Source organism: Nicotiana tabacum, chromosome 4, assembly GCF_000715075.1.
Source record: "Nicotiana tabacum cultivar K326 chromosome 4, ASM71507v2, whole genome shotgun sequence".
Classification (NCBI taxonomy): Eukaryota; Viridiplantae; Streptophyta; class Magnoliopsida; order Solanales; family Solanaceae; genus Nicotiana; species Nicotiana tabacum.
Window position 1 is genome coordinate 10241848 of NC_134083.1, and position 24442 is coordinate 10266289.

At 37.0% G+C, this 24442-nt stretch overlaps 3 protein-coding genes across 3 annotated transcripts; all 3 read right to left on the minus strand.

Moving 5' to 3' along the window:
- Nucleotides 1-3079, minus strand: LOC107805891 (uncharacterized). The gene is made up of 3 exons (XM_016629989.2): nucleotides 2355-3079; nucleotides 692-763; nucleotides 1-415 (listed from the first exon to the last, which is right to left on the minus strand). The coding sequence occupies exons 1-3, from the start codon at nucleotides 2940-2942 to the stop codon at nucleotides 413-415; spliced, it is 663 nt and encodes a 220-aa protein (XP_016485475.1). The 5' UTR covers nucleotides 2943-3079; the 3' UTR covers nucleotides 1-412.
- Nucleotides 3080-3783: 704 nt separating this feature from the next.
- Nucleotides 3784-10954, minus strand: LOC107805890 (protein ALTERED PHOSPHATE STARVATION RESPONSE 1-like). The gene is made up of 4 exons (XM_016629987.2): nucleotides 9528-10954; nucleotides 8964-9139; nucleotides 5497-5720; nucleotides 3784-4952 (listed from the first exon to the last, which is right to left on the minus strand). The coding sequence occupies exons 1-4, from the start codon at nucleotides 10555-10557 to the stop codon at nucleotides 4160-4162; spliced, it is 2223 nt and encodes a 740-aa protein (XP_016485473.2). The 5' UTR covers nucleotides 10558-10954; the 3' UTR covers nucleotides 3784-4159.
- A 2944-nt stretch (nucleotides 10955-13898) lies between these two features.
- Nucleotides 13899-20320, minus strand: LOC107805892 (uncharacterized). Its single transcript, XM_016629990.2, has 9 exons — nucleotides 19999-20320; nucleotides 19444-19554; nucleotides 17326-17399; nucleotides 16930-17032; nucleotides 16087-16137; nucleotides 15362-15512; nucleotides 15075-15213; nucleotides 14286-14391; nucleotides 13899-14189 (listed from the first exon to the last, which is right to left on the minus strand). The coding sequence occupies exons 1-9, from the start codon at nucleotides 20186-20188 to the stop codon at nucleotides 14032-14034; spliced, it is 1083 nt and encodes a 360-aa protein (XP_016485476.2). The 5' UTR covers nucleotides 20189-20320; the 3' UTR covers nucleotides 13899-14031.
- Nucleotides 20321-24442: the final 4122 nt, after the last annotated feature.

Consider the following 24442-nt stretch of genomic DNA (forward strand, 5'->3'; position numbering starts at 1 on the left):
TAGGGACAATGTTTTCTCATTGTTTTGAACTGGCGAACTTTTCTGAAAAAGACGCACAGGATCAGACATACACACACAAACACACTCACCTGAGAGAGTGTGTGTCTGCACGTTGCTAATATTATGTCGTTATATCACCATAATTTTCCTAGAATAATGGTAAATACTACTATTACAGAAAAAACACGTCAGACGTATCAATGTTTTCCCCGCACAAAACACGACAGCCCTTCATAACTACATTAATGGGGAATCCAGTATCCAACTTACTAAATATTTCAGATATCCAAAACCCTTGAAACACATGAATTGAATGACCAAAGAACATTTACAAGGAGAGGGTCGAGCAGAGTCGGTTACTTCCCTCATTTCATCATTTCCATAATTATTCACAATTCCATCACGAACCGAGTCACTGTCAGGAAAAGACAACACTAGTTTACTTCTGAGAATATCCGGCGATAACGTATATGGTAAATGAGAAACAATTATTTTACATTTTGGCTTCATGTAACACTGTGAGCTTGTAAGCGATAGAGGAGATTGATTTTATAAGTTGGACAAAGTGTACTTGAGCAGAACCTTCTAGGAAATAGCTAACCATTTACAGCAATTCTCCTATTTTTGGTCGACATACCAAAAATCAAATATCACTAAGTAAAAAATTAAGCCTCAGAACAAAATATCATACCTCAGGGTAACAGTTCTGATGAGAAATCGTTTCGTTGCGTGTGTCCACAACAATTTCACACGACACTTTTCCCTGCAAGAACATAGAGGAAGCTGCACAATAAATCTTATTCGGATTTGCAGGTTGAGAACTAAACGAACATAATGACATTTCCTTTCGGCTGTCCAATTGCCCACCACATAACATTACAGCTAAGGAGCATGAGTTCGCTTTTTTGGAAACTTGGGTTCCAGGACAAAGCTTCATCCTTCCCATCCAAAAAAGAGATTTAAGAGAACATTTAGAGTCAGCAAGTTTAGGGGCTTCTGATTAACCAAGATGATGCTAATCTCTATTCAACTTATATGACCGTAAGGGTTAACGAATTTGGAGAAGGTTATCACTTTTGAATTCCATTAGGTACCTGTGCTAAAATTAGATCAGAAATTCTAAGAAATCTATTGGACATAGCCTTTCTACCTTCACAAGGTAGGGATAAGGTCTGCGTACACTTTATACTCCCCAAACCTCACATTTAGGGGTATTCTTGGACCATTTTTGAAAGTAGAGGGGTATATTTGACCCTTTGCCGTATTTAAAACAGATTCACCATTAAAGTTGTTGAATCAGATCCATAGAAGAACGATTTCTTAAAACCATTCTCTTGTACCTAGTTTTTTCCTGCTAGTATCAAGCTATTTTCTTAGTAAAAATCAAGTGGAAAACGGTGAAATGTGGGCTCACTAGAGTATCTCAAAACAACAACACTAGTAAACATTGCAAATGAGAAATCTAAACAAATGAAATATATCAAACCAGGAAATGATTCAGCAGTCCAATCCTGTAATGTCAACAACCAATTACTTTTTCAAATGTGGTTTGGTTGTCCAGTTCTAATATGCATGATTATTAGGATAAGAGATAAAGATACGAATTTTTTGGTATCTGTTGAGAAATGCGAAGGGGGTATCATGTTTTTCTGTTGTAAGAAAGTAGAAAAAAAGATAACATCATATCAAGAACAATAAAAGTGAGGCTCTTGAAACCTTTTTTCGGTATTTAAAACATGCAGAAACTTCTCGTTTAACAAAACTAGACAGCATTATGGAATAACCAAAAAACAAATGAGAAGCATTTTGCGACAAAGGGAGTAGTACTCTTCATACAACTAAAGTTTCGTGTTAAAGAATATATAAGCTAGAAGAAATTGTCAGCTCCACATGGCCTTTTGAAAAATTAGTCTAAATAATATTAGCAGAAAGATGCAAATTTTGAGTATTCTACAGGAAGAAGGGATCTTGTAGAAGACATAATAAGCATTGAGCAGATTGAGAAGGGAAGATTTACTATTATCATGAAATATCTCAAAAATCCTAGACAGCTGAAATCAAAAGAGCAATTACAAGCAAAGCTTTGCATTAATATAGTTCCTCAACGAAAACTATTTAGTACAGTTCAGGCATATCTACACATAATAAACTCTCAATCCTTTTAAGAGCAAATATGACAATTTCTCCTCTCTAAAGTTATTTCTAGATTCTTTCTGGTGAAATAGTTGTATTTTTCGTTTTCAATCATACTATCATTTAGCAAGCATGTTAATACAACAGCTAATAAACTGAGAGAAAAATGTTAGTAAGTAACTAAGTAAATGCAATAGCAACAGAGAGTTGGAGTAGCATACCTTTATGGGAATATCAAAGAGGAATAAACCAAGCTCACCACCAATCTGCGTTACAGTATCAAAAGTAATAGAACCTCTCGCCAAGTCCTCAATCAAAGGAATTATATCAGAGAAAATGCTAATATCATTGAGCTCCAGAGTGGCATTGATGTAAGAAGACGCCCTGGCCCTAATTTTACCATAATCGGAGGTGACGTATCCCAGCTGCTTACCCCTGTACCCTATAGCAACCGCTACGGAACGAAAATTGACTGAATAGAAGTCTTTATTACGAATCCTAACAGTGACGTCTAGGGTAACGTCGAGGGCGATTTTGGGGAACGTGTGGATTTTGAGGTGGCGGAGACGGAGCCGGGCAATGGAGACATCGGGATCAGAGGGCCAGAAAAAGAAGACTGCGGCGGCGAGGAGGATGAGCACGGCGGCGGAGTAAATGTACCGACGGCAAGCGACGCGTAGCAATTGGCGAGGGCTACGGTAGTAATGAGGTAGGACGATGATGTATTGGGGTTGTTGAGGGGGTTGGGGATAAGTGGGGAGGGGGTCGTACGGGGTAGGGGGTGGATCGGTGAATTTAGAGGAAGTCATTATAGCGTGAAGGTTTTAGCAATGAAACCGAATTGGGGCCGGAGATAAAATAAGGAGAAGAATTGAAGAAGACGGAGGAGGAAGGTGAGAGGCGGCCTGCGTCCGTCACCGTCAGAAATCCTGTGTTTCTGTCGGATTAAGACTCTTCTATTTTACTCATGTTCTTTTGGCGTGGTTTAATGATTGATGCCAAGGTTTTGCTGCAACAATTAATTTGCCTTTTAAAAAAAGAAAATCTTTTGACACGAAATTTAACAAAAAAGATAAGATATTTTATAATTTGTGTTCCTAAATAAGTCAAAAAAGAATTCGGCGTATTAGTATAATTATAAAAGCTTTTCAATAAGAATATAATTAAAAATTTAAGTTAAATTATTTTTAAATTTAGAAATAGATTATTTTCTTTGAAATAGACCCAAAAAAAAAAAAAATCGCGTGAACCGGAAGGAAGAGAGTAATTAAGAATGTATAATTACATTCATGCCACCACATAGTTTGGATTATACGTGTTGATAAAACTAACAATCGATTTTTGAGCTTTTACATTTTTTTTCCTTTTTATAACTCAGAACTTTCTCAACATCCCACTCCATTTGCATTCATTTGCAAGTTGCAACTCTATCAAATCAACCATGAACCATTCAAAAACCAAAATCAACCATGTCATAATATCATAGGAAAACTACTCGAAGTCTCAAATCACAAAATGTAATGCCAAAACTCAAAACGATCAATCGATCGAGTTATTATATTTCCCCACTTAAACATACATTTGCCCTCGAATCAATAACACCTGCGCGCATCTACACCAATTGTGGAGCATGAAGAGAAGTTTCCTCAATTTTGAACCTTTGCAATTATAAATCAAATTGTTCCAAATTCTCAAGCATTTATTTGGACTTCTAATTTCTATAACATAAAAATCCTTAACAAAATTTATAACAAGAGTATTCTAGGCAAACATCATTTATATACGAGAAACTGTTGCCGAAGTTGCTGTTGCTCTTTGACGTTCTACTTGGGACAGCAACCTCTACGGAGAGCACATAAGTCTGAACTTGCTGGCTTCTTGAGAAATTCTGCCAGAAACTCAATACTTCTTTGATCCATATACGAGCAACAGTACAAGTAATAAAACAAATCACACCTCTCATAGCTGTTACAAAGAAAATGCATACAGTACACTGTTTACACTACAAGCTGTATATATTCACCGATCATGAGTTGCCATTTCTATTACGATGCTTTGAGATAGACCTCAAGTCCCTGTACATATCCGCACAGGCAAGGGAAAATTCTGACATTGCCCCGAAAAGCTCAGGCAAGCGGCTTCTCAGGCTTGTCAAAGATTTATCTCTCACCTGAAGACATTGCCTCTGGTATGCTTCCTCCTCGTCTTCCAGCTTCTTCCTCAGTGCCTCCAACTGTAGCTGCCGATCAACCACAAGACTATCAACATGAGCTTGATCTGGATCCATTTCATCCGGGGGCGTTCTACGCTGCATATACTTGTGATACCAATCCTCATATTGCCTAGTCTTCTTGTTAAGCTCTCTCCGAGTATCCTCACACCTGTCCTTCAGCTTCATCTCCTCCTTTTGGTATTCAAAGATAGTATTTATAACAGCTGAAAAGTTATAAATAGCAGTTCTAGCCAACTCATCAGGAAGCTTGTCAAGATAATCATGCCAAGCATGTATAAGTGACAGAATTGGTGGGTTTTGTGGTCTTTGTGGCGACGAAACCTTTTCCTTCAGATTTGTGTCTATAGGAATGAGATTTAACTTTATCCAATTGTTTAGAGCTTTGATATACTGTTTTTGGTGGGTAACCAATTTGTCAAACTGTGAATGCCACTCTTGGACAACAACATACAACTGCAAAGTTCGTTCATGATGGTGCTCGGTTGTTTCTTTAGGGGATTGGGATATATCCAAAGACCTTAGCGCTTGCACAATCTTAGACTGACTTACATGATATCCTCTCATGGTCTCCCACATTATAGCCATCCTGCAATTGATAACAAAAGTTCAGGAAAATCCTAGGGATTAATATCTCCGAGTCAGCAAATTTGAGTGGCCAAGGTGGAGAAAAGAATAAATATGCAAACAGATTGGCTGCCTAGTTGTTCTTGGTATTAATCAAGTTACCTTCTTCATAAAAGAACAGCTGCAACAACTTGGAACTTTTTAATGTTTCATTCTTTTTGCCACAAACTATAAATGTTTGGGGACATAGGAAGGGAATGGAAGAATTCGTTCAAACAAACATTTCTTCCACAATTGAAGGATATCAGACGAGATACATAACTGACACCAAACAATCATTTAGTCACATATTTCAGGTGATACAGACCTTGTCTCAGAGAAACTAGGTTTTCCAAAAGATAAAATCAACTCAGATGAAAGCTAAAATTGTTTTTAATTAGAAAAAAAAGAGTTTAATGGAAGAAAAATCTGCTCTAGAAACAGCTGTCAAACAGGCAGTGTGTGAGTCCATCTAGAATAACAGATTGCAATATGGCTTAGCCTATGCACACATCTAAAAGACTTACCCATCAACCAGAGCAACCAATTTTGGATAAAGTTGCTCATCGCGTAACCGATTTATCTCTGAAACAGTAGAATCCATAGACTGCATGTCGACAATGTATCTTGTGTGGAGGTGACTTACTGTAGCTTTCACTCTCTCCAAGGCCTCTGTATTTGTACCACGTTTCTTGAGCTTATTCAATGAGGCAACCTTTCTCTGATATTCAAGTTTCATTTGTTCTCCTGCCTGTGGAGGATCATCAGAAATCCATGAGAAAGGGCATATCAGACAGGATAGTTCAAAACCCAAAATACAATTTATAATTCCTTTTACAAATTACAACTTCATAATATAATTTAAAATGAGCAAAAAGGCCAGATTTGTCCCTCTACTTTAGTAAATTATCCACGTTTGTCCCTAGTTCTACTATCCGTCCAAATATGTCCCTACCGTTAAGAAAGTAGACAAATTCGTCCCTAACGCTAACAGAATTCCAACGTGGCACCCGGGGCCCTTCTCCTTGATTTCCAACAAGGCAAATTTAAAAACTCAACTCATACCCATTCAAATAGCCCATTACCTGGGCAGACCCATTTTCCATCTTAAAACCTGTTTCTTCTTCCACCCCACCCAAAACCACCTCCAACTGCCATTACAATTCTAAAGCAAATGATTTTCCATCAGTGTGAAGCTTCCTCAACAACTTACAATGCCTAGCCAAATACACAACTCAGTATCCATGCATTCAGGAGCCTTCACCAAAAGCAAAATCTCCAAAGTGAGGTTCACGCACTTAAGAGAGATGAGGATAAAGCCTTCGTTATTTATTCTAACCGAATTTCTGTGACAACGGAGAGCGAGTTTGGTGATGGAATCGAAACAAGAGAAGATGGCAGGTAAAACCGAGATTACTTCAGCTTTTGCAGTGAGGGAGAGCCTTTTATGGTTTTTCCCTTCAACTGAAAGCCATCTCCGGCAAACGAGGGAGCATTTTCTATGGTGGCCGGAGGTTAAGTATTGGAAAATTATGGCTAAACATTTGTCGGGGAAAACGTCAAAGAGAAGATTGGTCCATTCAGACAGTAAAAAAGTTATTTTAAAAAATGACTTTGTATTGTGCCAATCGAATTTTTAACGTCATGAAAAATATATAGAGATTATGGTGGATATATGACGGAGGTGATAACTGATTCTAATGGAGCTCTTTCGTAATTAGATGGGAAATTGGGGCAGGTCTCTTTAATATTGAAGAGAAAGAGTGGCCTCTAGGCCTTTTTGGGGTTCTTAGAATACTTGGGTTAAAAAATCAAATCTTTTTTTGTTATTGATTTTCCATAGAAACAAGGGTTTTGGCTAATCAGGTCAGATAACATGAACGAGTCTTTTTTATTTGGGTTTTTAATTTGCCTAGTTGGCAATCAAAGAGAAGGGACCGGTGCCACGTTGGAATTTTGTTAGGGTTAGGGACGAATTTGTCTACTTTCTTAACGGTAGGGACGTATTTGGACGGATAGTAGAACTAGGGACAAACGTGGATAATTTACTAAAGTAGAGAGACAAATCTGACCTTTTTCCCTTTAAAATGCCACAAGTAAACCTGGACTGCTAACTTTTGAAAACCAATTACTACTTATAACCTAAGTTGCTCCGACACGGCAGTTTAGGTGCCGCGGTGCCGCACCCGTGTCGACACGACACTAGTATGGGTGTGGGTATGGGATCCGTACCGGATTTGGTCAAACAATTTTAGGTACTTTGACCACGACGAACAGAAAAATTCTAGACGAGATACAATTTGATTCCCGAAATCAGAATCAAAACTAGGGTAAATTTGAAAAAAATAGCATATCTTATCTAGGAAATCAATCTTTTACTTATCTACAACTTGAGAATAAAAAAGAAATCCACACTTTACAAGCTAGATGTAACTACTCCACAATTTCTCATAAATATTTTATATTTTTATTTTTTGAATTATTTTTCGCCAGATCCCCACATGTATCCGTACTAGGATCGGTACCCCCGAATCTTAGAATTTACGTCTCGAAGGATTCAACCTCTAGATCTGCACCCGTGTCGGACTCCCGCACCCGTGTCCGAGCAACTTAGCTTATAACCAAGGGTACAGGGCGTGAAACTCGGCATACTACATCACTTAAGACTTTAAAGCACCTTTAGTATGCCGAAAGTAAAGTTTCAAAACAGAAATGGCATCATGGCACACAAAGCAATACATCCTTGTTGACCAAGTTGCTCACATAAGGAAACACAAAGCACCAGAAGACATTATCCTAAAATAAAGGGGCTTCTACTAGGCTACTTGTCAGAAACCAAAAATGATTCAGGTTCTAGAACTCTCAAGTACAAAGATAAATACTGAGAAGTCAGAGTTTAACGAGAATTATGCTTTACAACATCGTCGTTGACACTCAAGGGCAGCAGATTTTGGAAGTAACTCTAATCTAAGTGCTTTACATCGGGTATCATTATCAGAGGCCAAAACATCATGCTGACCTGGTATTTTTTAACCTCAATATACAGCTAACAATACATTTGAGTGGAGCAGCTTCTTCGGGTTTTCTAGTAGGACACCTTAGTTTAGCAAGAACTCCATGCTACACAGATACTTCATTTGCCACTTATCAACACCCTGATATACCTCATATGTCCCAATATTGATGCGACGCATTATAAGAAGTTTTAGATTCCTTTAAACGTTGACCTATGTTCATTGAAGAGTCAGAGGCCCTTTATTAAATTATCATTTTGAGGTGCTTTATAAGTGTCTAGACTTCTAAATTAATTTTTGCAATTTCAAAACGTTTCTTCTTATCTTGATTAATTTACTCTATACTAGATGCTAACCAGTATGTATATTTAAACAAGCTTAGTTTAACTGCATATATGATATCATCATATCGTCAGTCATGTCCTATGTTTGCGCTCAAACTTCACAAAACATGAAACATTCAAAGTGCTCCTAAAATCCCATAGATGAAGCCATCAGGAGCTGGGAGAAAAAACCCAGGATCCTATGTTCCAGACATTGCACCCCCTCCCCCCAACCCAACCCCAAAAGAATATAAAAAGGGAGAGGAAAAAGAAAAAGCATAAAGGAAAAGAGGCAAAGAATAAAACAAGAATAAAAGAAGTAGATAGATGGAATATCTAAAGTAAAATCAGTAATGGCAAAAGAAGAACAAATAAATCAGAAGATTTGCCGCAATGGAAGTGGAAGGGCTACCCTTCCAACTAAATAGAAAAGAACATTCAGCAAAAGCAAATATACTTGGCTAAATAGAATATCAATTTTGAAATGATCACTCAACAAGATTTGATTATGAGGAGACCAAACAGGCGAAGGGAAAACGTGGAAGAAAGAGAATACACCTACAAGACAATATAATGCAACAGAAAGATAAGAGAACTACACAGAATTCATTCGTGATGATTAGACTCAAACCAAAAAAAAAAGTTAGATAAACACACCTTCACTTCATCGTACAGTTTTTTCTCCCATGCGAGCATCTTGTCTAACACTGTTGCATGAGTTTCGTGTTCTTCTGAATCAAAGTCATCCAACCCATCATCAGCATTTGGCAAGCCTCTGAAGGACCTATTCCATGTTATGACACGCATGACCCTTGCAGAATGATCAATGTGTCCTAAAGAGAAAATTACAGAGATTTAAACATTGGCATTAACATTTAACAGACAATTCAAACTCCAGGAATGAAAGTTTATTTAAAGAGTAACACATCCTGGAGTATATTTAGAAAGATGGCAGTTTTACGAGTAGCCATCATATAACACTGTCATTGAGCACGATCGATCAGTGTCAACTGTCTATTAACAACCATTGCACCATCGACTAAAAAGCAAAATCTAAAAATCTATTTTTAAAATCACAATTACAAAATCGGCCTATCCATTAACCATAACTTGATCAAGGTATGCAACTTAAGTAACATTTGAATAACAATAAAGATAATCCAGCAGAAAAATAATCCACAATTTAAACTGAATCTTTCTTATAGAAAACACATTATATACCTCTATTATCGGCAAAATTTGAGTGATAATGCAATCGATTTGCCTCAAGCATCTTAGATACTTCGTGAGCACTCTCGGATGCCTTAAGGAAACAATCATCCAGCTCAGAGAATATCTGCAGAAGGTTAAATTGACCTCCTTTCTTTTTACTCTCTCCTGGAACAACATTTTTCACTCTTTTCAAAACTTTAGCGGCAACTTGAGGTGGAGGAGGTGGCTCTGACGGAGTCTCAGCTGCCGTTTCTACCACCTCAGCCTCCTCTGGCATCTCGCTCTTCCTCACTCTTTCAGTTTCATTAGCGTTTTCAGCTCTCTTAGCCCTTTCGTCATACATCTTCCGCTCGAGTTCCTCTCTTTCAATCCTACTCTCGTCCACCTCAGCTAGTGTAGGGCCAGGTACGTTGTCCATTGAAGGGAAGAAAAAATCCCATGACATGGACGCCACCCCCTTGCTATCCGGCGGCGGTGGAGGAGGAGGCGCTCGATTATTCTGCGGCGGTGTCCGTGGTGGAGAAGGAGGCGTTTGCAATCCCCCAGTTCCACCACCGCCGCCGCCGCCGCCGCTACTTTTACTACTACGATGTCTTAAACTATGAGTGCTTTCAGTTTCCATATCATCCTCGTTTTCCTCCTCAATAATCATATCAGATCGCTTCGGCTCCGGTACGGGGATGGATATTTCGGGCATAGTGGCAGCACGCTGAAGAGGGGAAGGTGGGAAAGAAGGATTGGAAAACGGAGGGAGGGGAGGGGGAGGAGGCATGTCTAAGGGGGTGGAAGAGAGGGGAGGAGTAACACCGGATAGGGGGGAAGAGGAGGAAGCGGCGACGGCGGCCGTAGAAGGGAATTGAACTTCGCCGTGAGCGTAATCGCTAAGGGCAGCACCAGTGTTTTTGAGAGACATAGTGTAAGCGGAGTGGGCGGCGGCGAAAGCGTTACGGGAAGATACAGCTTCTTTCATGAAGTGCTTTCGCTCCTTGCATCGGGTCACAGTTTCTTCATTCTCGATCTTCGATTGTGTACACCCCATTGTTTCTTTCCTTTCCAATTCACAAGAAAAACTAACAGTCTAAAACTCTGTATATGTGCATAAATTTACAGAAGAGGAGATTTTACTTAGAAATTCATAGAGAGAATTGAGATCGGATCAGCTTTGAAGAATTGTGTAGAATTGAGAAGAGATGAGCAGGACTTGGAAATTCTGTACAGAGTGAGAGAGAGAATACTCTTTTGCTTTTTGTTTGTAAAGAAAAGGGGAATAAAGGAAACTACAAAAGGAAAAAGGAAAATTTCTGGTTTAACGGCACCGTCTACTTAATCTTCAACAACGACGTCCGCGTTGACGTATCAGTGAATCAGTGATCCCCTCTCTCCCTTCTGTAGCCCAAAAGAAAAAAGCAATACAACACGACATACGAAAAAGACTTACTTAGTGGTCGTTTGGTATGAGTTATATAACTAGATACATTGCTGGCATAAAATTTTAATATCATCTTAATATTTTTTGTTTGGTTAGTAAACTTGGTATAAGTTATCTCAAAATTAAAATTAGTATGGGATAACTTATATGGATGGGATAATTAGTGCTGAGATAATTTATATATTTTTTTAAAAAAATTATATAATTATTATTTTTAATACAATATACCAAATAGTGAATAAAAATAATACCAAAAAAATTAATCTGAGTATAACTTATCACACCATAACTTTGTTTAAGTATGTTTTATTTAAACACTTTAACAACTTTTACTATCTCATTTAGACACAATACGCTGACATAGTGAAGTAAGTATCTTTCACATTTTTCAAGCACAAAATAATCTGAAAAACAAACCTTTTATACTTCTTGCCGGAAAATGAATATTTTTGACAAAAACAATTTTCGGAGAAAATTTCTTTTAAATTTTTAGATCTTCCAAAAACCCTTCAGATTTGAAAGCTTTGCGATGAGACCAAATGGGTCGCAGTTGAATTTTGTCGGCACCAATTTATTCCGGCGATGCAATGTCGAGTATGTGCTTAACTTGTTTGGTGCACTGGATAAACAAACTAACACCCAGAAATTTGTTCCTATTGCAGCAAATTAACAAGAAATTTTTTGAATGTTCAAAGGTTGTTTTTGATTAATTGGTCATTAAGAAGAAGGTATTTTTGGTTCCTCTTATGTTGTGAGGGGCGGGGTTTCGCGTGAAGATTCGACGCCGAGACGTTATCGTCTTCTCTTTGCCCCATTTTACACAGATTTGAGCCTCAAGGATTTTCAGTAAAGGATGGTCGCCCCTCTGTGTCATGTCCATGATTTCTTCATTATTAAAGCCAACAATGCTTTGAGAAAAGAAGAACAATAAAAGAAAAATATTGAACCATATCAGCAGCACTCCTTTATCTCTGTAAAAAGGGGCTATTATGCTCTTTTCTTTTTCTGCTTCTGCTTCTGTTGTTACAATAACTGATTTGCACAAATAGCTGATTTTCTTCGCCAGAAATATTTTCTCCAGCCATTTTGGCTCCAAAACTCTCCGTAGTTTTAACCTAGAAAGGAAGAATGAAGAAAATGAAGAAAAAACTAAGTTTCTGGAGGAGAAGAAAGAGCTGGAAAAGCGATGGCCGGAAATTAATTTTTCCGTCGAGGAGGAACTGTTGTGGAAGATGACTCGTTTTAATTTTTTTTAATTTGATTAGGTTAAATCCACGTGTCCTCGTCTTATTCGTTATTGCGGTATGTGACACATGGTTAAAGTATTCCAATGGAACATACAATAACAGGGGAGGAGGGTAGTGTGTACGCAAACCTTATTGCTAGTATAATCTCACTGACCTTACTGCTACCATGAGGTAGAGGCTGTTTCCAATAGACTTTCGGCATTCTTTCTTCCAAGAACTCTTTCCTTGCTCTTGGGGTGACTCGAACTCACAAACTCTTGGTTGTAAGTGGAGATTGTTTACCATTAGAGCAACCTCTCTTGTCCTATGCATTTAAAATGGAATATAATTAAAATAAAATGTCTAAGTAAAAAGTATGGACAACTTTAAGAATCTGTCAATGCATTTGACCTATTATAAAAATATTAAACTTAAAGAAAAAGAGGCTTTTCCTGACTACTAAAAAGGTTCTCAGAGCTCATGTTTTTGACATTTTTCTTTTAAATAAACGAGATTTTTGTTTAGATTATTGGTCATAGAACCTAGAACTCGCTAAAATGGCTGTTGAATAATATAATGGAACTTTCAGCTCCAGTTGTTCAACAAACGTTGGAGCAACACTTTATCATTCGACAACATGCATTGGTACACGTTTTCTTCCTTGGCCTCTGTATCGGGTAAAATTGATAAGTGACAGCCGGGCGAACGACGAAGTGACACGCGGAACTAAAGACAGGTGGGATGTGAGTTACCAAACAGCTGGCCCCAGGTCTGAGCATGCAATTGGTGCTGAGCGAATCCCGAAGACAGAGTAGCCGGTAACAAAGATTCCAAGTATTGCCATCGGATAGCATTCAAAGAGCAACTGTTACAGAAAATATCTGTATTTATAACCAACTGTTATGCAACTATCAATGACGATTTTATTCTCATTCAAGAGGAGCTTGATTTGGTAATCTTATCTCCCTAAATAGAGCTATAAATAGGAGGATTAACTAGGAAGAACTATAAATTCAACTGTACCGTTTTAGGGGTAAACAACTTCCCTAAGGTCAACCTGATGCACGGTCCGGGGCAAGACCATACTCCAAAGGGTAGACAGCCTATCTTGACTCAAACATCAGTGATTATCAGTGAATGATTTCACAGCTCGAACCCGTAATCTATAAATCACACGGAGACAGTTTTACCGTTGCTCCAATGCTCTCTTTTGGCTTTACTCTTTCCTTTATTAATTTATTTTTAAGTTGGAGAGGGAAGCTTTCGGTACAAGTTTGGGTAGGAATGATTAATGAATCATGGTGCACTTGGTAAAAGCAGATATTCCAGTGTTCGCATCCAGTTGTTTTATTTAGGCCTTTTATTTGGTATAGTTGAATACTTGGAATTAACTTCCCTTAAGCTAGAGACTAATGACAACACCACAAAAAGGGAAAAAGATGACTGGAAAACCTTTTCCCTAGCTTTTGCACAGCTAAAGGTATAAAGTGGGTTCTCAAATGGAAACAGCACCATTCAAAGATTCTAATATTGCATGTGACGCGTCTTCGGATGCCTAAATCTGTAATACTTTGCGCGAAAAGTCAGAACCATATTTCTGTAACCTCTACTATTCTATGAGTTATTTATCACTGCAAATTGCTTGTTTGCTGCCTTTTTTCCACATGAACAAACCATTAGCACGTCTACGAATCTGTTTTGCAAAAGTGACAGTTGATGCTTACAGAGCATGAAGATGAATTTGAAGTTCATAGCAATGCAATCACAAGGCCTATTTAGTACTGATTTTTACTCCTAAAAACGAATCATAAGGTAAGTCGCTGAAGACAAATGTTACCAATAAGTGTGTTTCTGAAATTCAGAAGAGTGCTCTATGATTTAACTTAATTTTCCAAATTTCAATGTCATTCCCTCTGTTGTAATCCCTCACATAACATGGAATGCATCTCAAATCAATCTGCTCGCCAACAAAGAAGGGCTCGGATGCACTATAAAGCTGCTTACATCCTGCATCATCTGCTCCATAGTAGCATATCTTAAATATATAGTGGTGACGAAGTGCCAAATAAGAAGTAAAAAGAAGTTTTTATCTATTTGCAGCTTCCTGCTTACCTTCTCCAGTGATCAGGTGACTGCGGAAGTGTGAATATCCATTTGCAACAACATCAAGATCATCAAGCGTGAAGTTGTAACGTTTTTCCAAAGCCAAGTATAGCACCTGAAGTAAAGGGTAATTACCAGAACCAATCAATCACTATGCTTTTATCATTTTTAACTCTTAAAGGTGCCAACAACATAATACTTTAAAGCTTTTGGAGACCCAATATGAAAACCAAAAAGTGTGGGAATTTCTTAGGTAAGTGACAACCTGGAAGTAACAATAAGCAACATAAGACCTAACATGCAGAACCTAAATGGCAAGAAACAAGATTTCGCCTCAATTACCGCTACTAAGGATACTTTACACTTCTCTTTATGCACATTCAACACCTTACAGCGTTTCAAATTCTAGGACAAATATGAACTGGCTCATTTCTGTTTGATTTCACATAATGACCTGCTAGCCAATTCTACATACCATGCTATCAAGATAACTTCATGAATTGATGTCCAGCTTCTTCGTAGGTTTTCATCATCTTTTGAAGCAACAAGTTGAACCTTCATTTACAATACACTTCTCTATTGATTTAATTCCAATTTTCTGTCAAAGATCTGCTTAATCTTGGTTATAATCTTAGGGCGTGAAAAGAAGAAGAGAACATATAAAAATCTGTCGTGATGCTTGTACGTTGTAGCATGAAGCCCGATGGATAAATCGAGGTAAGTGCAGGTTGACCCGATACCGCTGTCACCCAAAAAAAATAAAAAAAAAATAGAGTACTCCAGCTTCATTCAAGGTACCTTCTCTGGGTTGTCTAACATTAATTTCTTTAAGATGCTGAAGAATGCATCAGTCAGGTCATTGCTGTAAATGACATCAGCAGCTAAAAGCAAAGAAGCTTTCTTGAGTTCTTCAATTTCTGATCGAGTCCAGCTGTACCTGGACAAATATGGCTAACCTGCTTTAGTACTTACATTCAAATGTTTATCATCATTCCAATCACCAAAAAAAGTCAGCAAAAGGTGGTGAAAGAGCTTTTTTGAGATGCAATACTAGCTTTCCCTTACAGTATAGACCAATCAATTACCTTCCTTTAGATGGTGAAGTTTTCGCTTCTTGAGGAGGCCATGAATCTTTCCAATCAAGTTCCCGTACGTGAACAGAAGCCTTCCCATGGAATATTTCATCATTAAGATTCACATTTTTCTCACAGTTCTCAAGTACTTCGTCACCACGGTCTGACACATACAACTTAGGGCTAAAAGAGATAATTTGACAAAAGCATGCCAACCTTAGTGCTCTAACTCAAGGATAGACAGTTCAAAGCAACAGCCACGGAAAGACAACAATAAACTGATGGTGACTAGTTTAAACTCCAAACTATGTTAAATGAAGCATTGATAACAGTAAGCAGCTGACCTAGCACAAAGATCCTACACTAACCAAATAATATTTCTAGGCATTGAGCTCTGACCACCCAAATATACCGCAGGGAAGTGCCAATTGCTAGACACGAAGTGCAGTCTCACTTAACTACTTGCAGAAAAGTGTGTAATACTTAGCAGCCTCCTAAACAGCATTAAGATCTACTTTTCACAGTTGTCAAGTACTTCATCACCATGGTCGGCCACACTTGATATTTAGCTCAATGATAGACAATTAGACATAAATTACAGCAACAGCCGCAGAGAGAAGGATGACAAAAGCATAACATCGATGGTGACTATTGCAAACTTTAAAATATGAGAAATGAAGCATTGGTAATAAGAAGCAGTGAAAAGATTAGAACTTATGCATTTCAATCTTGTATACCTGTTATGAAGACAGTTTTAGCAACACGGGCAAGCAAAATACCAACTAACCCTGATAAAAACATTGAAAGAATATCTGTCATACAGCAGATACTAATGCTTGAAACTTGAATAAATCTAGATACTTGAGCTCAGTCTGCAAATTATTCAGTTACAAGCAAAAGAAAACATTAAGACTCTGTGCATGGTTGAAATCTACAATTTCAGTTATTCAGTGGTAGGGATGGAAGCGGGGCAGGTTTCACACAAATACCAATGACTCTAAAACCAAAAGGATACCTGAGCAGAATCAAATGTTTACTGACCCAATAGGATACCGTTTATTGATCCTGATAGGGCTTGCTAGGTACCTGATAGGCTCTGGGACCTGGATCCTGCAACTGAACCCACATAGGTATCCCTTTTTTTTTTTATCAAGACCCACATAGGTATTTCTTATCGTATAATAAATAAAAATATGGATGTGTTGTTGATAGTTGTTTAGTAAATATGGAGTACCTACAATATGATTAGGTGTCCATTAATTAATAAATGTAAATAAGGCTAACAATTGAAATGGGTTCACATGGAGAACAATGGATACTAAAATACATATTTCCCACCTCAACAAGAAAATTTAAATTTCTTCTTTCTCCTTGAATTTTTGAAAAAACAATATTGATAATGAATTTTTTTCTTTCTCATTTTAATTTTTAAATTACTTTTATGGTTTAAGGTGAACTTTATCAGGCAAGTACTCGATCTTGGCATCACCATTCAGTCAATGAGGAAGTTTGCAATGGCTAGAGGTACCAATGCTGATGCTACAAACAGAACAGAAGAAGTTAAAGCTGATGAAACTTACCTGTACCAGCCCCAAGCTCCAATGCAACAACTTCATCAAAATCAGATGATATAGACATCACATGCAACACAAGATCAGCAAGTACTAGTTCTGCTCTCCAAACCTGATTAGGAAAAAAATAACTAATTGAATAGCGCCTAAAAACACTCAAAACTTCAGATAGCCTAATGAGGACAATAGTGATTACTGACATTTAGGAACACATATTTACACTATAGGAAAAGAGATGTGCTCATACAGTTTTCAGTAATTTCCGTCATACAAATTGAGGAGAAAAGGCATCAACAGGAAATGTCATAAGCTCTTTAAATAGGGGGAGAGAAGCTGAATGGAGGAATTATAGATGAAGTAAAGAAAAGATATAAGGCCCAACGAATGCTGAAATTTTTGGATTACCTGCAAACCAACTCTAGGAATCGATGAAGTGATATTGTGTTGGATGGTCAAAACAAGATGATGGCTAGGTAATTCTGCAAGTAAAAGGAAAATGACACATTACATCTACGGCTATTTAATTTGAAATGGTTGGTGGAGGGAGCGATGAGGAGCTTGGGTTCATAACCAGGGACACCATATAACTATTCAAGCCAAGTAGATGTGCATCTTTCTTAAAAGCATTCATCTGAAGGTTAATTTAGGAAAACCAATATTCCCTATTTTACTATAAAACCACAAAGAGAAAATACACTTCTTATCTAGGTAATCTTTGTGCTTTCTCTGAACTTTTTCTCCTGAATTAACTGAAAAAGGTTGGCTAGAGGTGATCAAGAGAAGAAAGTGTGTGTTGTGGTATTAGAGTTACAACAACAACAACAACAACAACAACAACGACGATCCAGTAAAATCCCACAAGTGGAATCTGGGGAGGGTAGTGTGTACGCAGACCTTACCTCTACCCCGAGGGAGTAGAGAGGTTGTTTCCGATAGACCCTCCGCTCAAGAAGACGAAAAGAGACAATATATCAGTACCGTCAACAAAAATCATAGAAATAATACATCATAAAAACCAGTAAATAGATGGAAAGCAAAAACAATAACCAGTAAATAAGGTCCGGCACTATGAAAACGTAAGAGTAGTGTGAACACAACATTGACAACTAGCAGTCTAAGACAAAATCCTATCAGACTAGCCTCACACTGGTACGAGTTAGAAATATGCCCAACTACCTCCTAACTTACAACCTTAATGCTCGACCTCCACAACTTCCTATCAAGGCCATATCCTCGGAGAGCTAAAGTCTCGCCATATCCCGCCCGATCACCTCTCCCCAATACTTCTTAGGCCGCCCTCTACCTTTCCTCGTACCTACCAACGCCAACTGCTCGCACCTCCTTACCGGAGCATCTGGGCTCATCTTTTGTACGTGCATGAACCATCTGAGCCTCACTTCCCGCATCTTGTCATCCATGGGAGCCACGCCCACCTTCTCCCGAATATCTTCATTCATAATCTTATCCATCCTAGTGTACCCGTACATCCACCTCAACATCCTCATTTCTGCTACTTTCATCTTCTGGATGTGTTAGTTCTTAACTGGCCAACACTCAGCCCATACAACATGGTCGGTCTAACCACCGCTCTATAAAACTTACCTTTGAGTAGCGGTGGCACTTTCTTGTCACACAGGACTCAAGATGCTAACTTCCATTTCATCCACCCTACCCCTATACGGTGTGTGACATCCCGTCGATCTCCCCACCCCCTCGATAACCGACCCAAGGTATTTGAAACTGCCTCTCTTGGGAACGACCTGCGATTAGAGCTAGTTGGTGATATTTTGAAGTAAGGGTGGAATACACGAAGGCAGTGTAATGACGCTCAATTAAGTTGGAAAAGTAACATTAACACATCAAACTCTATCCAAATTGTACATTTTGAGATTGAGCAAAGAGGTCATTCTTTTTTAGATGTACTAAATTAAAGAGTAGGTATGTGATGGATGGAGTATTTTTTTCATGAAATTCCAATGGATTTCTGGTCTTGTTCACTCTTCTCTGAAGAGGGGAAAATTGAAAGCTTAGAGTGGAACACTTGAGATGAACTCCAGACACTTCTATTATGATCAAGATAGATCCAGGTTCAGAAACTCAATGATTTTCAAACAGATTGCAGAAATCAAAGCCAGAGATAATTTACTCACAGGCTGAACCAGCCTAAGTTCACATTAAACACAAATTTTCATGTTTTTGTATACTTCCATTGGTATACCATCTCTAGCTAGTAACACTATTAGATCTCAAAAGCAAACGAACGATCATCAAAGTGTATGCACCGAGATGAAACGCTCATAAACCAATACATTTTGACATTGAAAAAAATAGTACTTCGTAAATAGATGAAAGGACTGCCAAACAATTAAGATGAAATGAAACCCAATGACTTAAAAAAGTACAAAAGCAAATGAAAGTGCTGTAAACAAGGATTCAGTATGTTATAGCGTATGGTGGACAAATATACACACACAAAGGATAATTCTTGATGAAAGCCTTAATTTTGAGATGCAGATAACTTACTTTTGCGTCGTGTTAGAATAAGATCACCATCTTCATCCAAGTCAAACTTGGTAGATGTTGAAATTGATATATTATCAACTGCATCAGTATGTTGTCTCAGTGCGGAATTATCTGCAAAGTTGAAAAGAACACTAAATCTTTGATTAATGTTTTCATGAGGAATCAAGATCCTACTTCATCCTGTCATGTGTCACACCGAGAAGTCCAAATATGTACACACACTACAGCAAGCTTCTGTAATCACTTCAGACATTTTAGGCTATTCTAACAACAAACAAATAGTGCTTCAGTTCCTATAAGAGGCCAGCATACGAGTTAATATCATCACTTGTTACTGTACTAATTGTTAAGATCAGAAAATCCACTCAGTTCAATAGTATCTCTAATTTGCAGCAGACATACAACAACCGTGATATATTATATCAAATATTTATATAAAAAAGGTTACCAGTTATTATATTATCGTAAAAAACAAGTAGAAATAAATCAATTTCATAATTCTCCAAGAACATATGAAATTTGATATGAAGAAGAAAAAGAGGAAATTTAAATTACCGTAGTGAGGTGGTAACGAGATGGTAAAATGGGAGACATGGGGACCGGAGTGATAAGGAGGGCAGCCGAGGTGAACTTCGCTCATCACTTGGTCCTCCTCCCTAAAGCTGACAACCGGTGACGAGGACGGTGACGGTGGCGGTGGAAACGACGATGTACGCGGCTGCTGCCCACCGTCTTCGCGCTCCATTGAATCAATAGTGTAGCTGCAAAGTTGATGTATAAGCCGCAGCCACTCTTTGTAGCTCCGTTAGTTCTCTCCGGCAACGCTGTTCCTTTTAAGTTAAACTAAAACCCAAATGTGAGAAAAAGGGTTCAAATTTGTATTCGGAATAAAATATTTACACAACTAGATCATTTAAAAAAGTAATAGTAGCAACTGTCTCAATTATATTCATGGATAATCTAGAATAACTAGTAAGAAAATTACATAATGAGTGTTATAAATATATTATATTATGGATTTTCATTTAGTACTCCGTTGTAAATAAGCTTTCTGAAGAAACTTATCCATATGGGACTCCGCCATAAATATATTTATCTATTTAGTACTTTATTGGAAATAAGTCTTCTGAAGAAGCTTATCCTTTCGGTACTCCGTTATGGATAAATATTAACTCTGGTAGAAGATTATCTATATTTGGTACAGTAACAGCTTACACAACAGCTTAGAGTAGCAGCTTACACATCAGCTTACAAGCAGCTTACAGTAGCAGCTTACACAACATCTTCTTTTCTTCTATAAATAGAGGAGAATTCAGTTTATTATGTACATAAGTTTGAAGTTTGAATAACATATCAGTTTTTCTCTATATTTGTCTTTACTTAGTCTTTATTTTATAACACGTTATCAGCACGGTCTCTAATTTCATCATCACTACCTGACTGTGAGGAAACATACTGCCCTTGTACGTGGTCAAACCGAGTTCATTCAGAGCATTTTGAGGAAAATTACATCCTTGGAGTGGTGAACAACACGTTGGTTTTGTTAATTTCCAACTCTATGAAGAGATGAAATCCTTGTGATATCATTTCTTAAAGATAAGGCTTATTAATTTATAATTTAAATTTGATTTCCTTCATGAGCTTGAAAAATTATGCTTATTATCTATTATCTATGTCCATCACGTGCTAATTCTAAGCATTTAGTGATGCAGTACTTGCAGGTATATTGTGATTTGAAATACAAATTTGAAGGCAAAGAAGACAATGAACATTGAATCAACTTGCTATATTACGTGCTCTGTATACGTATTAGCATATAACAACTATTTTTCTTGTATACTTGTTTTCATCATGTTGTCATCTCCGTAAAAGATTACAAAGTAAATAACAATGTCAGATCCATCTAAACTCCAGCAAAGTTTATGAGAAATATATAATTACCAACAGTGGTAATATTTCCTAAGTCTCGTTATGACTTAACTTCATGGTTCACTTGAACTCGAGCAGAGTACGGCCACCAGAAGCGGCTATGTTTCATATATCTCATTGTAACTAAATTTTGTTAACCACCAGGAGTGTTATGTGCCTATGACCACCAGAAGTGATAATTTAGGCTTGTTATGGTTACAATGAAGATAAGTTAGAGAAAATTCTCTATATTATATTCATACCTCGATTTGTTTCTGAAGTAGCAAATATCTTAAAAGAGGTTCGAAGCATCACAATTTGATGTGATTATGCACGTTCGGATAATTATGTTCTATCTCCTGAAGGAAGAGAACTTTTGATAATATTAATCCATTTCCTGAAGTGAATGTGACAATATTAAATATGAACGCGCTCTTGATGTAAATATATTACGATTCACCTCCGAAAGAGGTAATAAGATTGAGAGAATATATTCTCAATATTTCATATTTCAAATTTCTCCTGAAGTAGTAAATAATTAAAATTTCCTCCTAAAGCAGGAAAATACTATGTAGTGGAAAAAAAATATTAATATTCTTAATTTTCGTCATTTATAAATTTAGAATTGTCTTTATATTGTTCATTTGATTATGATTTTCTCTCATGACACCAGAAGTGTCTGAACAATATTTGGTAGTACAAAATTTATCAAAAGCTCCTGAAGATCTAATTGTTTGTCTAGAAGACACATGACACCGGTAGTGTCGGATAAATATTAGATTGTGGATAATAAATGAAGGCTCTCGAAGAACTTATATACAAATATGTCATTCATATTATATGAATATGGTCAAAATATATGTTATAGTAAACCTGAATTTTGCTAATAAATTGCTATCATATTGAGACTACAAATGACTAGAAGATTGAAAATTTTCATATTTTCACAATCATAGAGGGTAAAATAATATGTATGTGAGAAGTGTCCCGTCTTATTCTTTAATTTGTACTATATCATGTATCACAGTAAACCAGAAGTTTACTAATGCAAAAGCAGTCACAGTAAACCAGGAGTTTTACTGAGGCAAAAGTAGCTACTGTAAACCAGAAATTTACTGATACAAAAGTAGCCACAGTAAATCAGAAGTTTAATGATGCAAAAGTTTATGCCATAGTAAACCAGAAGTTTACTTAGAGATAACACATGCCATGATAAACTTGAAGTTTTCATTTGCCATTTTTAAATGAGCTATTTGAGAATTCAGATAAGCATATACTGAAGAACTATAAAATTATTCAAGAATTCTCTTGTGTTGCTTGTTCTCATAATAAATTGATTATACCAGCTAAAGTTGGGACTAAAATCCCTAAATTCTGGAATATATAAAAGGTGAATATGGACCAATTGACCTATCATGTGAACCACTTATAGATACATATATGAGATGGTTACACGTGCATTTATTGTCAACCCGCAGTTTGGCATTTGAAATTGCTTTTCTTAATTAAGAGCATAATTTTCAGATTATGAAATCAAGATAGCTCATCTTTATGATGCTGGTTTATATCCTAGCTAGTTTAGCATTGAATACTTCATATTAATGGCTAAACTATTAATTATGAGAACAAAGCTTCATGTGTTGGTCTAAGATTTTCTAAAATACATACAGCAGCACTTGTATGCATCATACCAACAAAATATGATAAGTCCTCCCCTCACAATTGGTTTAGGATTAGAAACCAATATTTTTACCATCTAATAACTTTTGATGTGTGGTATATAATTAATTTCTCTACCACAATGCACAAAGATAGGTTTCCCAAAGAAGATTGGGGATATGTGTTAGTTTTTCATTTGGGGGATAGAATAAACAGCTGGAAAATATGCTATATGAATCGAGTTACCATTAATATGATCATCACTTAGAAGATAATTCAAGTCAAATGCCAGAAGCATTTGTTGATCCAAAATTAAATATCATATTTCAACTGCAAATGCTCATATTAAAATTAAAGTCAATGAAGGATAAAGTTTATTGCATGCATGAAGCGTAGTAAATCGATCGGTTCCAAAGGTAACAATCCTTGAAAAATGATAGGAGCAAATGATCATAATGAGGAGGAAATGACCTCTAGAAGAGCCCATGACATAACATTCCATGAAACTCCAGAAGAAGTTCAGGTACCTGAAAATAAAGAAAGTGATGAGATCTCAACAAGTTATGTCGCTTAGGAACCGATACAAAATAATTTTCGACGATATATTTGATACAATATAGTTCATAATATTATAAAAGATTGTGAGGATCGGACATGTAGTCCAGACACTTGAAGATGTCATGCCATCTAAATGCAAGTCATAACCTATATGACTCATTTGATTAAGTCTATATAAAGATCCCTGGAGGATTTAAAATGCCTGAAACATATAGTTCAAAGTATCGTGAAATGTACTCAATCAGATTACAAAGATATTTGTACGGTTTAAATCAATCTGGGCGCATGTGATATAATCGCCTCAGTGCATATTTGCTGAAAGAAGGTTACATAAATGATGTTATTTGTCCATGTATTTTTATAAAGAAAATGACATCAAATTTTTTTATACTTGTTATTTATGTTGATGACATAAATCTTGTTGGAACTCCAGAAGAGCTCCAAAAGGCAATTGAATATCTTAAGAAAGAATTTGAGATGAAAGATCTTGGAAAAATAAAATTTTGTCTTGGTCTGCAAATTGAATATTTAGCAGACGAGATCTTTATCCATCAATATGCCTATATAGAATGGGTCTTTAAACGCTTTTACATGGACAAAGCGCACCTATTAAGTACACCAATGGGTGTTCGATCACTTGAAGTGAATAAGGATCCGTTCTGACCTCCAGAAGAGGATGAGGAACTCATTGGTCCTAAAATACTCTATCTCAGTGCAATTGGTGCACTTATGTATCTTGCGAATGCTAACAAAGGTGGTGCAGATTGTATTGGTTATGGAGATGCAAGTTATTTATCCGATCCCCATAAAGCTCGATCTCAAATCGGGTATGTGTTTACATGTGGAGGTACTGCCATATCATGGCGCTTCATAA

Bases quoted from the DNA above. Each gene is read 5' to 3' on its own strand.
- LOC107805891 (XM_016629989.2), bottom strand. From the start codon at position 2,942: ATGACTTCCTCTAAATTCACCGATCCACCCCCTACCCCGTACGACCCC. The intron at 764-2,354 runs GTATGCTACTCC...ATGTTCTTGCAG, and splicing joins TCTTTGATATTCCCATAAAG to GGAAAAGTGTCGTGTGAAAT.
- LOC107805890 (XM_016629987.2), bottom strand. From the start codon at position 10,557: ATGGGGTGTACACAATCGAAGATCGAGAATGAAGAAACTGTGACCCGA. The intron at 9,140-9,527 runs GTATATAATGTG...TTTTCTCTTTAG, and splicing joins AAATTTTGCCGATAATAGAG to GACACATTGATCATTCTGCA. The intron at 5,721-8,963 runs GTGTGTTTATCT...GATCCTCCACAG, and splicing joins AACTGTACGATGAAGTGAAG to GCAGGAGAACAAATGAAACT.
- LOC107805892 (XM_016629990.2), bottom strand. From the start codon at position 20,188: ATGGAGCGCGAAGACGGTGGGCAGCAGCCGCGTACATCGTCGTTTCCA. The intron at 14,392-15,074 runs GTACCTTGAATG...CCTTTACTTCAG, and splicing joins TGTTAGACAACCCAGAGAAG to GTGCTATACTTGGCTTTGGA. The intron at 14,190-14,285 runs GTAAGCAGGAAG...ACTATGGAGCAG, and splicing joins TCACCTGATCACTGGAGAAG to ATGATGCAGGATGTAAGCAG.